The 17,355-nt window shown below is 36.6% G+C and overlaps 1 protein-coding gene across 3 annotated transcripts in view; it reads left to right on the top strand.

The window, feature by feature from the left end:
• FNBP1L (formin binding protein 1 like) overlaps positions 1–12,715 on the top strand; it is a 124,273-nt gene extending 111,558 nt beyond the window's left edge. For 2 of the 3 annotated variants that reach the window (XM_047871946.1, XM_047871944.1), the window contains 5 exons: positions 1,436–1,545; positions 4,979–5,111; positions 5,488–5,582; positions 7,365–7,513; positions 8,986–12,715. In XM_047871946.1, the coding sequence (XP_047727902.1) occupies positions 1,436–1,545; positions 4,979–5,111; positions 5,488–5,582; positions 7,365–7,513; positions 8,986–9,164 (666 nt within the window). In that variant the 3' untranslated portion in view covers positions 9,165–12,715. The remainder of the gene's footprint in view (positions 1–1,435; positions 1,546–4,978; positions 5,112–5,487; positions 5,583–7,364; positions 7,514–8,985) is intronic. The other variant, XM_047871945.1, reaches the window with a different exon arrangement.
• The last annotated feature ends 4,640 nt before the right edge of the window (positions 12,716–17,355 follow it).

The following is a 17,355-nucleotide window of genomic DNA, read 5'->3' as shown; positions in this document are numbered from 1 at the left end:
AAATTCTGGAGATTCTGTTATTAATGAAATGTTAACCTTTGATCATGGTTCCATCCTAAGAGTGAGTTTTCTCTTTTTTTTAAAGTCACGGAAACATTCTTCTAGATGGTGAAATAAAGCTACTAAGTATGTTATAGGCATAAATGGCCCAGAGAGCAAGGATGAGTTTCATTTCAACAATACTTTAAAAATTGAACTGGCATATTCTTCAAATCACCATTTAATTTTCTTTTAATTTTTTTTTTTTTAACGTTTATTATTGAAAGAGAGAGAGAGTGTGAGCAGGGGAGGGGCAGAGGGAGAGGGAGACACAGAATCTGAAGCAGGCTCCAGGCTCTGAGCTGTCAGCACAGAGCCCGACGCGGGGCTCAAAGTCACAAACCGTGAGATCATGACCTGAGCCGAAGTCGGACGCTTAACCGACTGAGCCACTCAGGCACCCCTCATATCGCCATTTTAAAAAGAAAAATGAAGAGTGATAGGTATCATCAATTTTTGGAGTGTATCAAAACTTATGTAAATATGGGTTTATGGTAAATAGAATCAATAGTTGCTATTATTGGCTCTGTTGTGTAACCTCTAATATGAGTGGCATGATTAACATTTAACATGGGAAAGACATAATTTGAATCAGAAGTTTACAACTAAATACTAGTACTTTTTCCTAAATGATAGTTTCTTGCATATTAAAACATTAAAAATTTTTCAAACATAAAGCATCTTTCCTAAAGAAGGATCACATCTTTAATCTTTGGATTTTATCTTTCTTTTGGGAAAAACTGAGGTATGTTATTGGTTGTACAAAAGGATAATTGAAAATAAACTCCTTATTAGAATAATTTCTATTTTCAGTTCACACAGTGGATAGTTTTACCTTTTGTATGTTTTGGTTCTAAAGAGTGGTTTAATAAGTGTAATCATTCAGAGACTATGCAATATTAAAATATATTTCACCAGTTAGATTATCTCTGTGAGGTAAGTTGCCTACTTATTTGTATAAGCTTTTCATATTTGCAGTCTGAACATTCACAGTATTTGATTTGAGAATGTGATGATGTTATATAAAGAACAATAATTTGTATAGGTGAGAAATGTTATGTGTTTCCATTTTGTTGTTGTTGCTGTAAGAAGGTTCATATGTATTTATTTTAACTGCCAAGACCTGAAAATAATGTGATAGTGGTCATTACCAATTTTCTTTATCTGGTTATATTTTTACCTGTTCTATTTCATGATTTCATAAACTTGAATTCAAGCTTTGTTCAATATAGTTGTTTTAATTTACATACACATATCTGTGTAGATTTCTTCTTAAAAGTTTGGGGCTAATTTTAAATTAAACTTAAAACTGATGTGTATTTTTATTTTATAGCGGGTATATTTAAAAAAGAAAATTTCCTCAAGATGTCTTTTATAATTTAGATTCTCTTTTCAGGGCCCAGCGCTGGAAGATTTCAGTCATCTGCCACCAGAACAGAGACGTAAAAAACTACAGCAACGTATCGATGAACTTAACAGAGAACTACAAAAAGAATCAGACCAAAAGTATTCTTCTATTAAGTCTTTTTTTACCATTATTATTCCTTTCGGGGTATACTTTGAATGATATGTTTAAATGTGATGTATCGAAGATATAAAAATCATATATCCTAATTAAAATATCTTTTGAGGGAAAAATACACTCCTAAACTTTGCAAAATTTTATGGTTGCTGTGTGATAAATAAAAATGAAATGTTAGTTTCTTAGGTTGCAGTTTACTTAGTGGATGATAATAGTCCATGTTCTCAATAATATTGCAAAACAGTTTAATGGTTCATTATCAACAGTAGTTTTCACCAACATTAACCGCCTCTTATACCTTGATACATTTCATTTTGCTTTGATACATAAATTGAGCTCAGTAGAAACCTAAGGCTATAATTATTTTGTTTGCAGCAAGTTAGCATACAGTACTTGATTACTTATAGCTTCAGATTCATTGACTCATTGCTGTAATTTTTTTTCAATTTTATAAAAAGTTTCCTTTGGTTCAGTTTTGTTTTAATGAACAGATATTTATGATGAATAAAGGGTTATTACAGTGAATTGGTGCCTTACTGTCTGCTTTTATAGTAAAGATAAAATTGGAGCTTAAACCATAGCATGAGTGATTGAAAGTTTTTGGAGGGTTTTGTTTTTGGTTTTTTTGTAGCTCAGGCAGTTTCGTTCCAGATTTTTTTTTTTTTTAATTGAAGTATAGTTGACACGCATCACATTAGTTTCAGGTGTAGAAATGATTGAAATTTTGATGTTAAGAATTGTACATCAGGTATAATGGGATGCTTAATCATAAATGAAACACTGTAATATAGTTAATTCTCATTATTTGTGGTAGTTATGTTTTTTTAATTTTTATTTATTTTTTTAATTTACATCCAAGTTAGCATATAGTGCAACAGTGATTTCAGAAGGAGATTCCTTAATGCCCCTTACTCACTTACCCCATCCTCCATCTCACAACCCCTCCAGTAACCATCTGTTTGTTCTCCATATTTAAGGGTCTCTTACGTTTTGTCCTCCTCCCTGTTTTTGTATTATTTTTGCTTCCCTTCCCTTATGTTCATCTGTTTTGTATCTTAAAGTCATATGAGTGAAGTCATATGATATTTGTCTTTCTCTAATTTTGCTTAGCATAACACCCTCTAGTTCCATCCATGTAGTTGAAAATGGCAAGATTTCATTCTTTTTGATTGCTGAGTAATACTCCATTGTGTGTGTGTGTGTGTGTGTGTGTGTGTGTGTGTGTGTGTGTGTGTACACACACACACACACACCCCACATCTTTATCCATTCATCCATCAATGGACATTTGGGCTCTTTCCATACTTTGGCTATTGTTGATAGTGCTACTATAAACATTGGGGTGCATGTGTCCCTTTGAGACAGCACACCTGTATCCCATGGATAAATGCCTAGTAGTGGAATTGCTGGGTCGTACGGCAGTTCTGTTTTTACTGTTTCCACAGTGGCTGCACCAGCTTGCATTCCCACCAACAATGCAAAAGAGATCCTCTGTCTCTGCATCCTCGCCAACATCTGTTGTTGCCTGAATTGTTCATGTTAGCCATTCTGGCAGGTGTGAGGTGGTATCTCATTGTGGTTTTGCTTTGTATTTCCCTGATGAGGAGTGATGTTGAGTCTTTTTTCATATGTTGGCCATCAGAGTGTCTTCTTTGGAGAAGCATCTATTCATATCTTTTGCCCATTTCTTCATTGGATTGTTTGTTTTTTGGGTGTTGAGTTTGATAAGTTCTTTATAGATTTCAGATACTAACCCTTTATCTGATATGTCGTTTGCAAATATCTTCTCCCACTCTGTCGGTTGCCTTTTAGTTTTGCTGATTGTTTCCTTTGCTGTGCAGAAGCTTTTTATTTTGATGAGGTCACAATAGTTCATTTTTGCTTTTGTTTCTCTTGCCTCTGGAGATGTGTAGGGTAAGAAGTTGCTGCAGCTGAGGTCAAAGAGGTTTTTGTCTGCTTTCTCCTCAAGGATTTTGATGGCTTCCTGTCTTACATTTAGGTCTTTCATCCATTTTGAGTTTCTTTTTGTGTATGGTGTAACAAAGTGGTCTAGGTTCATTTTTCTGCATGTTGCTGTCCAGTTTTTCCAGCATGTGATAGTTATGTACTATAAAGTTATTGTGAGCACTGAATTCGTGAAGACTGAAATGGTTTAAGGCTCCATTTAGCCTCTGGCCACAACATTTTCATCACCTGGTCAGTTATAACCTTGTTTTATGTGTGTTTCTATTTTAAGACTCATTATAATATATACTGTTGGTTTATTAACTTTGAACTCAGGGCTGATAGCACTGTAACTCATGCCTGAACAAAGTCTATCTAACCACATAACATTTTTTCCATAAGGCATCTCACAGCCTTCTTGCACTTAGAAACACTAGACAGTACTTCAGCACTACACTTAGGGGCTTATTTTAAAAAGAAAAAGCAATAAAGAGCACAGAATTAAAAAAAAAAAAAAAGGCACTAGATGGACCCCGAAAAGGATACTTGTTCAGAGTGTCTAAAACTTAGGAAAGAAAGAAGGCTGAAAGTACTCAAATCTTCTAAAGATAGGTGATATTAAAATAGTAGAGTCAATTATATTTCAGTAAAACTAGAAAGTAGAAGGGATCGTTTTCAAAAAGACGTATAAGATGAGATGAGAAGAAACCTCTGTCATTTTATGTAACACATTTAAAGGATGAGCAGAAGTTGAGAAAGAGCCACTGAAGGACATTATGAGACAGTAGAGGTGAGAAGAAAGGAAAAGAAAATGTAACTTCTAGGAAATTAAGAAGGAAAAGAGTTGTTAGCCAGTAATGTCAGATATTAGAGGAAGTCAGAGTGCTGATTGAGGCATACATAACCTACAGTGGTGTGATTAGAGAAATGAGGAGGAGATGAATGAGCTGGGAGAGGGTCAAGTTAAAGATGTATTCCTATTTCTAGCATGGATGAGTGGGAGGCCAAAGATGCTGTGAACTAAGGAGGAATATATGTCTATGGAGGAATATAATGAATTTGATTTGGGACATGATGAGTTTAAGAATATTGAGGAATATTCTTCCAGTTCTTGATTAAACCTATATAAATACAAAGACACATACGTGTGTGTGTGTGTGTATACACACACAATATACATATATGTAATATATACTTACATATATTACATATATAAAATCTCATAAATGAGAAGAAATGAAAAATCTCTTTTTTTATTCCAAATGTTTTAAGACGGTCTTCATAAATTGCCCACTCTATACAATCATCTTTATGCACATTATCTGTAAACAGGTAATGTTTGACTATATTTAAAGAGATGTTATTACTCTCTTAAGATAGGCTACATGAGAGCCCCCCAAATCAAATGAAACTCTTTTATCTGGGAACATATGAAGTGAATATTTAATTCTGTGACTTCCTTCTGATTTTCAGAGAAGCACTCAACAAAATGAAAGATGTGTATGAGAAAAATCCACAAATGGGGGATCCAGGGAGTTTGCAGCCTAAATTAGCAGAGACCATGAATAACATTGACCGCCTACGAATGGAAATCCACAAGAATGAGGTAGGTTTGTTACTTTGCAGTTGCCTAAGACAAATTCATTTGTATAAACTTCATTATGATAGATTGATTTTTGCTACAATTTTATCTTCAAATATTTAATTTTAGGGTTACTATCTAAAAGAAAGGAATCATTATGGTCTATAATCTTTAGAATTAGTCCCTCATTCAAGTTTTTCTTTTTAATTAAAACTTTATGTAAAACTAACCATTTATGCTTATCAGCTATGAAGTTGATCGTTGGTCAAACTGGAATAAAGGTTTCCATTCTCTAAGAATTACATAATTATAAAAACTCAAAGCACGTTTTAATTGTAGACTATCTTTTGAGCTTTTAAGAATACTTACTAAGCCCAGTTTTATTTATTTTTTTCCTAAGGCTTGGCTCTCTGAAGTTGAAGGCAAAACAGGTGGGAGAGGAGACAGAAGACATAGCAGTGACATAAATCATCTTGTAACACAGGGACGAGAAAGGTCACTTTTTGCATTTTATTTGTATTTTTTTCCCTCAAACTTTTTTCACTTTTTTCTAAATTTCGTTCTCAAATTCATTCTAAATTTCATACAGTTCTTTTTCTTCTTCCTTGATGTAATGGGTTTGGCTTTTAATAGAGTTAGTCTTATGAACCTAAATGATTTTCTGTTTCTTTACAGTAGTTACACATAAAATATGAAATTTCCCATTGCTGGTTTGTTCTAGTTTGTCATGCATCCAAAAACAAAGGTATGAACATAGAAAATTTGTGGAGCTACTGTCTGAAGGCATAGGCTCCTCAGACCTGGGAAGATTCCCTTAAGGTTTAGATGGAGTTGGATGACTTATGCCGAAGAAAAACTTAACTGTTAAATTGCTTAAAGTTTTGTGAAGGAAAAAACAATATTGTTAGTTTGAGTCAGAGCTTCCAAAAGGCATTTTGCTAAGTTGCCATGCTTTCATACCATTTGTGACAATTTCCCCCTCTGTGTATATGTCTCTCTCCACTCTGCCCCACTAAGAGCCAACAAATTAGAATTCTCTTTAGAGAAAATTTGAGAGATCTAGTATCAAATCTTGGTTACTACTTACAGTGTAATTTGAGCAAGTCATTTTTAATGATCTCTGAGTCCCAGTTTCCTAAAATACAGAGGTTAAAATCTCTATCATACAGGGGTGCCTGGATGGCTCAGTTGGTTAAGCGTCGTCTTGACTCTTGATTTTAGCTCAGGTCATGAACTCCCCTTTTGTGAGCTCAGCCTTGCATTGGGCTCTGCCCTGACAGCACAGAGCATGCTTGGGATTCTCTCCTCCACTCTCCCCTTCCCATTCTCTATCTCAAAAATACATAAACTTGAAATAGAAAAATAAAATACCTACCATATAGCGTTATTAGTAATAAATGAAGTAATGTACATAGAGCACCTCATAATAAAATACCTGGGAACAGTATGTGCTTGAGAAATATTAGTTCTTCCTTCTCAAACTCTTATCACTTTTTGAAAGAGTACCTATATATCAAGAGAAACCCACAAATATACTGGTTTTCTTACTAGTTAAAACCTAGATTAAAGTAATCTAATCTCTCTTGTTTGTGTTATTTAAGAACGTGGCTTTTAGGCATACTAAAAGTGCTTTTAATTTCTGATCATACAGATTTTCCAGTATCTTGTTCAGTTATTTGATTCTTTAGCAAAATTAACATTTTTTCTCTCTTTGACTTAAAAATATTTTGGGGCGCCTGGGTGGCGCAGTCGGTTAAGCGTCTGACTTCAGCCAGGTCACGATCTCGCGGTCCGTGGGTTCGAGCTCCGCGTCAGGCTCTGGGCTGATGGCTCAGAGCCTGGAGCCTGTTTCCGATTCTGTGTCTCCCTCTCTCTCTGCCCCTCCCCCGTTCATGCTCTGTCTCTCTCTGTCCCAAAAATAAATAAACGTTGAAAAAAAAAATTAAAAAAAAAAAATTTAAGGAAAAAGATGCCTATGGGCAAGTATTCCCTACATTTCTCCATTTTATCTCTGGACCCAGTGATAGACCTATTTGTTGAATGCATGCCATATGCCTAGAACACTGTAATTTTTTAGTTTCAGGAACTTCAACAAAGAAGCATTTTGTATTGCAGGCAATTTATATATATCATCAACATTTAAGAAAATGAAGGCTTAATTTGGAACTGTGTCATTGATATTTAGTTCTGTGAATTGATCCTGAGATCAACCTTCAGATAGCATAAAAAGTTTCCATCTTTGTGATACTTGATGAGATAAACTTCTATGTTTTATAGTCCTGAGGGAAGTTACACTGATGATGCAAACCAAGAAGTCCGAGGGCCACCCCAACAACATGGTCATCACAATGAGTTCGACGATGAATTTGAAGATGACGATCCCTTGCCTGCTATTGGACACTGCAAAGCTATCTACCCTTTTGATGGTATGATTTTCTTTTGTATTTGATAACATTGGTTCCTTAAAGTCTGCATACACTGAAACACGTACTTAGGTGTCCTTAGCTAAATAATACATTGTCAGAAAATTATAATTCCAGCTCATTAGTATGAATATTTTTGTTTAACTGTATTACAAATAGAGGTTTTTCTTTTATACATGACATTGAAAGAAAATTACCGGTGTTATCAGCATCCCAGTACAGATTTTTATTTGACTGTCAACTTTGGTTGATACAAATTTAATTTAATTTGTATTTGTACTTAATTTATTTAATTTAATTTGTATTAATTGAATTTAATTTCCCCCAGAGATCTTACTAATGCTACATGTAATCACTAAAGTTGAAGCAGCTTGAGCAGGTGGCTCAGAACCTAGGAAGTGGAAGTCTAGTGGATGCCACTATAAGCTCTTCCTTGTAACTTGCTAACATTGAGAGACAGGTACAAGGCAAATGGCATAGCTAAATGTCCCTATTATAGCTTGACTCTGTAGGTCATATTTTCTGGTGAGAAAAGGAGAGAATGTAGTAGCTTTTGACTATGCCATCCTTCCCCTGTGAGAGGTGGGGAGCAATCCCTGTGAGGGAAGGAAGACATTGTGGTTCTCTCTGGCAGATTTTTCTGCTTGTGGACTGTGAAAAATCCTTTTCCTCAATTCTGAGGAGCAGAGTAACACTTTCACAAATAAATTGTTATAAAATGGCATATGACTTAAGGTCCTTCCCCACCCATCCGTTGTATTAGTTTTAAAGTTGAGTGAAGTTTTTAATTACTCCTCATTCTGAGAAAATAATACTGAATAAGGGCTTGCTATAATGTAACCTAGAGAATTTAACATGTTAAATGAAGACTGATTTGTGAAAACTGTTACTGCTAAGCGGGTTGGGAGTGGTTGGCAATGGGGAAGAAAGAGAACCCTGAGGTTCATGAGGTTTTGAAGGAAGTTTGTGCTTTGTGGCTGTGACTATTCTGCTTTCACCATCACCAGAGGTGAACCTGTGTTTTTGTCTGCTCTCTTTCAAAACTATATTCTTCTTTCTTCCCGCCCTCTCACAGTCTTAATATTTTCCTGATTTACATGTCATGAATTTTCTCGACAGCAATGCCACTCAAATTTGGGAAAAGAGTTGGAGAAGTGAAATAGGAGTTAGAATATCCTGTCAAATCATATAATGTCATTGAGCTCAGATACTTCATCTGTTATATGGGGGTGATATTAATAATGCCAGTTTCTCAGGGCCACTGTCCAGTTCCAGTGAGATAATGTTATATATGAAAGTGTTGGATAAACTACAAAAGCATCATAGAGCTGTTGCTAATAAGATCTTGTCACTGGGCTCTTGGTTCTAGGTATGTTGAAATCTAGTAGAGTTTCATGTTGTTTTGTGTTGTATTTGTAACTTTTACTCGAAATTATTACTTTAATTACACTTGTGCTGTGAAAATTCTCATTTAGGACATAATGAAGGTACCCTGGCAATGAAAGAAGGTGAAGTTCTATACATCATTGAGGAAGACAAAGGTGATGGCTGGACAAGAGCTCGGAGACAGAACGGTGAAGAAGGCTACGTTCCCACATCATACATAGATGTAACTCTAGAGAAAAACAGTAAAGGTGCAGTAACTTACATCTAAACTAACCAGGCAGCTTTGTGACATGTATGACATAGGAACAATAATGGAAAATGGAAACACATTCAATGGGTGGGAAAACATAAGAAAACTTAAAGAGCATCCAAGATACATTGTTCACTATGTGAGCTGAGTGTAGGCTCTATCTTAAAGATGTGAATAGTACCACAAGAAACCGTTCTCTTGATGTTTTACCATTTGAGTGACATTGGTGTGAAGCTTAATTGATGCCTTTTGCTTTATGTCCTGCTTAAGTCTCTGTGAAAGATTTGTGCTTTTCTGCCTTATAAGTTATAGAATTTGATCTTTGGGCAGGAATCCATAGATAGAAAGCCCCCTTCACCCAACACACACTTTGCTTCTGAAAACACAGTGACTGTAGTGAATTTAAATAAGTAAAACTGCTCTGAAATGCTATAGAAAGCTGGCTCCCAAAAGAGTGGTTTAGCATAGGAGTTTGAGTTTTTGTAGCTACAGTTTTTAGGAAGAAAAGTCATAGTTGGCTTATTGAAAGAATAAGAAATACAGTCATTTTCATTTTCCTCCCTATTCTTTGCTTTGGTTTCCTAAAGGAAGAAAACAAGCACCTCAAACATAAATCTATTTCAGTAGTAGGCTAATCAAGAGACCTGCAAAATAAGCCCACCTGGTCCAGCTCTTGAGTGAATAAAATGGTTTTCTTCTGAGACCTGAAAATATTTTCATCTAGTATACTACAAATTTTTAATGTATAAGCTTCCTTCCAAATTAATGCTTGTATTTTTCATCTTGAATATGTCTTTGGGGAAATACCGTTTTGGTGATTGTTTAGCATTTAGCAGTTATACGTAGGAAAATAGATTCTAAGTACACTGAGAGGAAATCTTGAATGGAAGGCAAGTCCTGGCAAATTTTACTTTGAAAACTTTTGACTGACTGGGTTGAATGACTATATCTTTATCACCATTTAGGGCATTTCCTCATTTTGGCTAAATCATCAATTCAAGATTATTTTTTCCCATTAATTTCAACGAGCATTTGTTGGAAATACTGTACCGTAAAGGATTGTGCAGTGCTGGTCATGTGGGGAAGTAAAGTGAGGAAGCACTTAAGAGACTGGTCCTTTAATTTTGCTCATGTCCCAGATTTTTCTGGTGTTCTCACATAGCTGACTGTAAAATAATTTTAGGACAGACACTTTGGGTACAGACACTTTAAACTGAACACCCCTTTTGGTCTTACCAAAGGTCTTCAGTAATTGTTCTTTTCTTTTTCCTCCTGGACTACAGGTTCCTGAAGAGGGTTTCTGAGGAAATGGGCAAGATGTTGAAGGAGGTTACATGCAGCTGCTTTTAGGGGGAGGGTATTAGAGTTGTCAGGCTCAAACAGAGAGTGAGAGAAGCAAGTTGCGTGAGTGCATGCAGACGTTTTTTGTTTTGTTTTTTTTTTTTAAACTAACTTCATTATCATTTCCATACATTGTTTTAAAAAATCACTGTAATACCAATCCTTAAATTGGTCATTCACAATTATTCACATAAAGGGAACAAGCCGAAAATGGCTAACCTTTTTTTCCATTTCTTTTACTGATGTCTAAATCAGAAAGAATGCAGAGCTCTCATTAAATTTGTCTTCTCTTTGGCTGTCCCAACAGGACTGTCTATCCCAGCTCTGTTCTAATTGGCTTTTAGACCCGTCGTCTGTTAGAACCCTCGCCATTTGTCAGTGTCTGCCTGCGCCACCTCTGTGCTTGCTTAACATCCTGTTGCATGTCTAGAGTGATTGGGCTAGATTTTTCAGGCATGTCTTTATAATCCCTTGTTCTCGTCAAAGCCTTTGTTTTGTTTTACATTTGTAGTGCAAGTCACTTTGTCAGACATCTCCAGCACTAATGTTTCCATCCTAGTATTCGTGTACGCTGCTATAACTTCCCCACTACAAACATTCCAGTTTGGGCATGATGAAGAAGTAGTTTGTGGACCTGAAGTGTCTGTGATAAGAAAAAGAAAACATCTCTGCTCTAGCCTACAGCCCGGTTGAAAGAACTCTGAAACGTGATCCATCTTCACCTCAGTCTGGGAAGAACCTATAGTCAGCACTGAAATCCTGGCATAATAAACACACAAGATCCTCACCACCTCAAGACACAGGACTGTTGTCAGAAGTCAGCTGCTTCCATTCAAATGCTGCCTTAAACTAGAGTGCCTAAACCTGTCGATTGCCAACACTACCACTACAGTATCCCACAAAGGGCTTTATGTGTCAGCTCGGTGCGACCTCCTTTAACTCGGCAGCGCTGCCGCGGGTGCCGATGTAGCCTTGGTAGGTGGCTTTTAGAGCTCTACCATGTGTGATGGTGCATCTTCAAATTTATGCATCAGACTAAAGACATGTCCAAGTCCATTTTACTTTACTCAGTGTTTTTAGGAGAAGTTTTATGGACTCCCTCCGCCCCCGCCTCCCCGTTGTGTTTTAATTTGGGGTGACCATGTTCTTATTAAAATGGTAGTCTGTTTCCAAGTGATGCTTTTGTTTCAACCAGATAAAATTTAGTGAAACTTTGTAATGATCTATGTGCACTTTTACTTGTACAATGGAAATTCCTGTTTGTTTATACTTGTAAATATAATTGTTGTTAGTGCGCCTGTTGCTCATGTTGTCCTGCCTCGCATTTGTGATTCTGTTAATGACTTGTATCTTAACTAATTTCTTAGTAGTGTTTAATAGGGAGATGGGCATGGGTGGGGGGATATTTGTACCACAGAAGCTTCATTAATTTTGTTCTTTACTGTTTTGAGGGAAGAAAGAACGTGAAATGGGTCTGTGTATTACTGAATTTTAAGCAATATTTTAGAAGCTGTGTGACTGCTTTAATAATTCTTTCCCAGTGTTATTTGAATCCTACTAGCAGTTATACTAAAGCTGAATGACAATTGTGTGAAAGTTAATGCCTTCATAAGATCAAGTGCACCCCTGTTACACAGCTGACATATAGCGTATTACCTTTGAGGCTAGTAAACTATGAAGTTTAGATTTTGAATCTCTTTACAGGGTTATTTATATAATGTGACATTATTCAATACTGACAGACTACATAAAGTAGTTTTAAAATCTAGTGCTATTTTTATTTTAAAGGTTAGCAATGAGGAGGAAATGTGATCTGGCTGTGTTTGTCCTCTGTACAAAGCCTGAAGTGCTTGTGTTTTTTTGGCTGACGGCCACAGAGGGCAAAGTTTAAGGCTTTCTTGTAAGGACTAACTGTTCTTTTCAGGCTACTGTTTGTTTTTCTCAAAGCAGGATTTGCTTCCGTAGGAGGCAAGGTCCTTCACGTGGCATAGTGCAACCTGTACGTGGGTTATTACAATAGGACAGACATTTGTACTTGCACAGTTTAAATCATTCTTAAATCATTCTTAAATTTTGAACATGTGAATTGTCCAAAAGAAATCTTTAATTTTTCAGTAATTTTTACTCTTTTTGTGCACATGTTGATTTCTTAATGGTAAATGCTTTGTTTAAGATAGTGTTCTCTGTTGAGAATATTTTCATGGAATAAAACAATCTTTTCATGGTCAGTTAAGGTGTATAGTGTGTTATCTATCTCTTATTCCTACGTGAACTAAAGAGATGTCATTATTTTGTTCTTTGGTGTGCTAAATGCCTGATGATACAAAGTAGATGACGAGTTCTATAAGTGGAAGCATCTGTGTTGAGTGACTTTTTTTGCAAAGCAGTTTTGGAAATTTTATTTTAGTTTTAGTTTCTTTCAAGCTTTCCTAAAGGTGGGGGGGGGGAGCTGTTTCTTTAGAATAAATTTAAATTGAGTGTGGTAATTTGAACTTTTTATCTTTATTCTACTGTAGCTGTGTTGCACAAACTTTCCTTTTAAACCGTCTTCTCCTCTGCGTCCATAAGAAGTGACCCTACGCCACATACCTCAGTCTGCCCACAGGCTGGACAGCATTTACTGTGCTTCTGCTTGAATTCCTGGTCAGAGAGCACCTGGTCTTCCTGGCATTTCAAAACTTGGGAAGGTATTGTTTGCTACAGTTAGTGTCACATCTGTTGTTTTAGGTAATCTTAATTGCAGAAGATTCAGCTTTTTAAAGGGGCAAATATGAAGCTATGACTGTTAACTTCTAGAAACCCCAAAAGAGAATAAAACTCAGGGTTAATCCTGAACAAGGAGGGGTCTCTGTTGTTGTGATTAATAGAGATCTATGCCAAGCTTGGAAGTGGCAGGAAAACAGTGTCAGTAACAAAAACTCAAAACAATGAAAAGGGCTTTTGCTATCTGAACTGAGATCAGGGAAGTCAAATCCAACTTGCTAGGGAAAGATAACATCCCTGTAACAATCTCAAGAGGAAAATGATCTCCAGACTTGTTGAAAAGGATAGATTTTCTTTGTGAGAAGCTATTAGTTTAGATGAAAAAATCTAAAGAAACACCAAACCTATTTCAATGAGCTCATCATATACCTGGGGTCAAATGCATTCCTGACTATAGTTACTGTGAGTAAGAAACTACGGAAAATAGAAGAGGTGCCAAAAGATTAGAGATGGAAAAATACAGGTGAGAAGTAAGTTCTGAAAAGTTTGACGACTCTTAAAAGTACTTGACAATTTTGTCAGCATTTAAGAGAAAATGTGATGGACAACTGACCTAGATCCTAAGCTAAGAACAGGCCACATCAAATTAACCTCATTCCTTTCTTTAGATACAACTGGGAAACTCAACGGACATAAATGTCTTGATTCCAGCACAGTTTCAGCATTTGACAGAATTTCTTACTCATTCTTGTAAGGTGGTGATAGCATTATTGTAGAAAATGGGAGCTCGCAATAAAGCTGACTTAGTAAACCCAGAATATCGACCCTGAGGAAAACTTCTTGTGGAAGATATGTATGAACCATACATAATAAATGTAAATCTGCCACCCAACTTAAATAGAAAATTATCCTCTTCCTCTCCTTCAAGGATAACCACTATCCTGAATTTCTTCGTTTTTCTTAGTTTTATCACAAGGGTATTTTTTCCAAAACTTGATTAGCTTTCCATGTTTTTGCATAAAGTATAACGAATATAAGTTTCAGTACATGGGGGTTTATCTCAAAAACCACACATGATACTTTGTGATGCATTTCTGGTTTGAGCACTGGGGACAAAGCTGAAGGACTTACAGTAGATATACTATTATTTCAAGTGTTGGGGAATCTTACTGGTTTTGTAAGCCCTTGAGTGGGAGGAGGAACCTGGGCAACCAAGCTAAAGAGGATCTCGTCTGTTCATCCTCCCAGAGAAATGCCTCATCCTGCTGAAGGGCAACATATGTCTAAGCTCTGGTAGCAGCTGGGAAGATTGGAAGGGAGTGTGGGCAGGCACAGGTGTTTAGGGACATAGCCCCTGTGGTGCAGTAATGGCCCTTTAGATTTTTTTTAACATTTTGGCAACTTGTTCTGTGGTGGAGGGTGGCCGGTCGTGTGCACTGAAGAGGCATGAGGCGAGTGACTCTTCCAGGATTCTCCTACCCAGAAGAGTATGCTCTAAAGCAAGTGATAACACAACTGCTCTTTTCTTCCCTCTCTTCCCTTGGCTGAGCTCCAGACAGGAGTATCATATTTGTTTGCCCTCCCCATCTCTACAAGTTCACCCTTCTTGACCTAACCAAGCTGCTCATCCAACCATTGTTTCTTGGTTGGCCAATGCAGGGGTTGGGGGCAGTTTTGGGTATGAAATGAGACAGAAACACAAGTTTCCAGTTCCGGCAACCAAGATCATCAGTCCCCACCCAATTAGCCCTGTCTTCTCACCCTTTACCTCTAGTTGGGAGCACCTGCCACTAGCTCTTGGCATTTAGCCAGCACCCAGGTGGTACTGTCCTGTCTGATAAGATGGGGATCAGCTGCATGTCCGTTCTCTTCAGGTGCCAAAGAGCATATTCGTTAATGACTACCAATTGAATGGGGGAAGTCCTTGGAAGAGTTTGCATCTGCATATGAGAGCATCATTTAGCTGGTGGGAGCCATGTCAAAAAAATTCTACCAACCCAACTGTTGAAACAAGTGATTTGGAAATTATTAGTGATTGCTGAATGATTTGTGCTACTTTCATCACTTGATAAAGTTTTATTGTGTAGTTGGTTTATTTAAAGAATACAAGGGTTGGGTCCCCTGGGTGGCTCAATTGGTTACACATCCGACTTCGGCTCAGGTCATGATCTTATGGTTGGGGAGTTTGAGCCCCATGTCAGGCTCTGCTGCCATTTCGGGGCCTGGAGCCTGCTTCAGATCTTGTGTCTCCCTCTTTCACTGACCCTCCCCTGCTTGCACTCTGTCTCTTTCTCAAAAATAAGTAAACATTAAAAAAAAATAAAGGGTTTATTTTCTTGATTTACACATTGACATCTATTGTTGATTCATATATGAATTATATATTAACATTTAAATATTTTGAATATTGCATGGTATCTTCTGAGACTTGGTTTTTCACTCAGCTCTAAGATTTAATCATGTTTATGCATAGTTCATTTTAGTGTGTATAGTTCATTTTAGTGTGTATAGTATTCTATTATATAAATACACAATTTACCCATCCTCTTGATGGACAATTGGGCCATGTCCTGAATTTTGCTTGCATAAACAATGCTGCTATGCACATTCTTATGCATGTTTACGGATACAGGAGTTCTGTATTGCTAGTTTGTGGATTATATTTATCTTCAGTTTTTAAAAAAAATGCCACATTTTTCCTTCACAGTGATTATAACAGTTCTACATACCTACAACTTGTATATCAAGGTTACTTAGGCTCCATATCCTGGCCAATTTTTGTCATTTCGACAGATGAAAATGGTATGTATCTTTAATTTGCCTTTCCCTGTTTATTGATGAAGTTAAACATACTTTGCATTTTCTGTGAAAAGCCTGTTTATATCTTTTGCCCATTTTTTTCTGGTTATCTTTCCATATCTATTCATGGGAATTCTTTATTAAGGATGCTAATTAGTTATTTTGCTGTGTAGCATAATAAAACTGGCCCAGTTTCTCAGGAGGCTGAAGTCAAGGTGTCAGTCACATGATTGTTGGCCAGCCTCAGGACCTTGCCGTGTGGATTTCTTCATAGGGGTGCTCAGAACATGGCATCTTGCTTGCCTCAGGGATCCAAGAGAAAAAGACAGAAGCTGTAGTTTTTGTAACCTAATCTCAGACATGATACAGCATTACTTCTGCCCTATGTACTTGGTAATGCAGAGCAAACCTGCTACAGTGTAGGAGGGGACAACAGAAGGGTGTGAACACCAGGCTGCAGGGACGGTCAGTGACCATTGTTGGAGGCTGCCTATCATACTAATCTTTGGTTAGTTTCATGTCTTTTTAGTAACATCTCTTTGTTCTTTCAATTTATGACTTCTTTTGATGAGTAGAAGTCTGTTTTAATGTAGATTGACCAATCTTTTATATTTAATGTTTTCTGTCTAGTTTAAGAAATTCTTCCTTGATTCAAAGTAAAAAGGATATTCTAGATTTCCTTCTAAATGTGTTATAGTTTTGCCTTTCGCATGTATGTTATTTTGGTGTATGATAGGAGGCAAGGGGCTGTTTTCTTCCCTTTCATTTGCTTAACCAGTTGTCCAAGAATTATTTAAAAAGTCATCCTTTCCCCCACTGATTGCCAAAGTTACTTCTGTCATTTATCAAATTTCCAATGACAATTTAATTACTGTAGCTTAATAATCAGCTTTTAGGTCTAGTAGAACAGATTCCCCCCTCCCTCCATCTTAACTTCCTAGGATGGTGTTGACTACTTCTAGCCATGTAAATTTTAGGAAAACCTTATCAAGCTTGAAAAATCCTGTTGGATTTTGAATGGGATTGCATTGAGCTTATAGGTCATTTTAAGAACTAGTATCTCTGATACCAAATTTTGAAATCTAGGAACATGATGCTCCCGTTCATTTACTTTTCTTCAGATGTTTAAAGTTAAAATTTTTTTTCACCAAATTCTTGTACATCTTTTGTTAAAACCATTCCTAGGTATCACATTTTTTTTTTTTTGCAAATGTTTTAATACCTTGTTATAAAGTATACGTTCAGAGAAATGCATAAAACTTAAATGTAAGCTTAAGTTACTAGAAAGTCAACACTTGGGTCTGGAAATACAACATTACCAGCACTCCATACTCCCACTGTGTCCTCCTGATCACACCCTGTTCTC

This window comes from Prionailurus viverrinus, chromosome C1 (genome assembly GCF_022837055.1).
Source record: "Prionailurus viverrinus isolate Anna chromosome C1, UM_Priviv_1.0, whole genome shotgun sequence".
NCBI lineage: Eukaryota > Metazoa > Chordata > Mammalia > Carnivora > Felidae > Prionailurus > Prionailurus viverrinus.
This window is presented reverse-complemented; position numbering and strand designations above follow the sequence as displayed.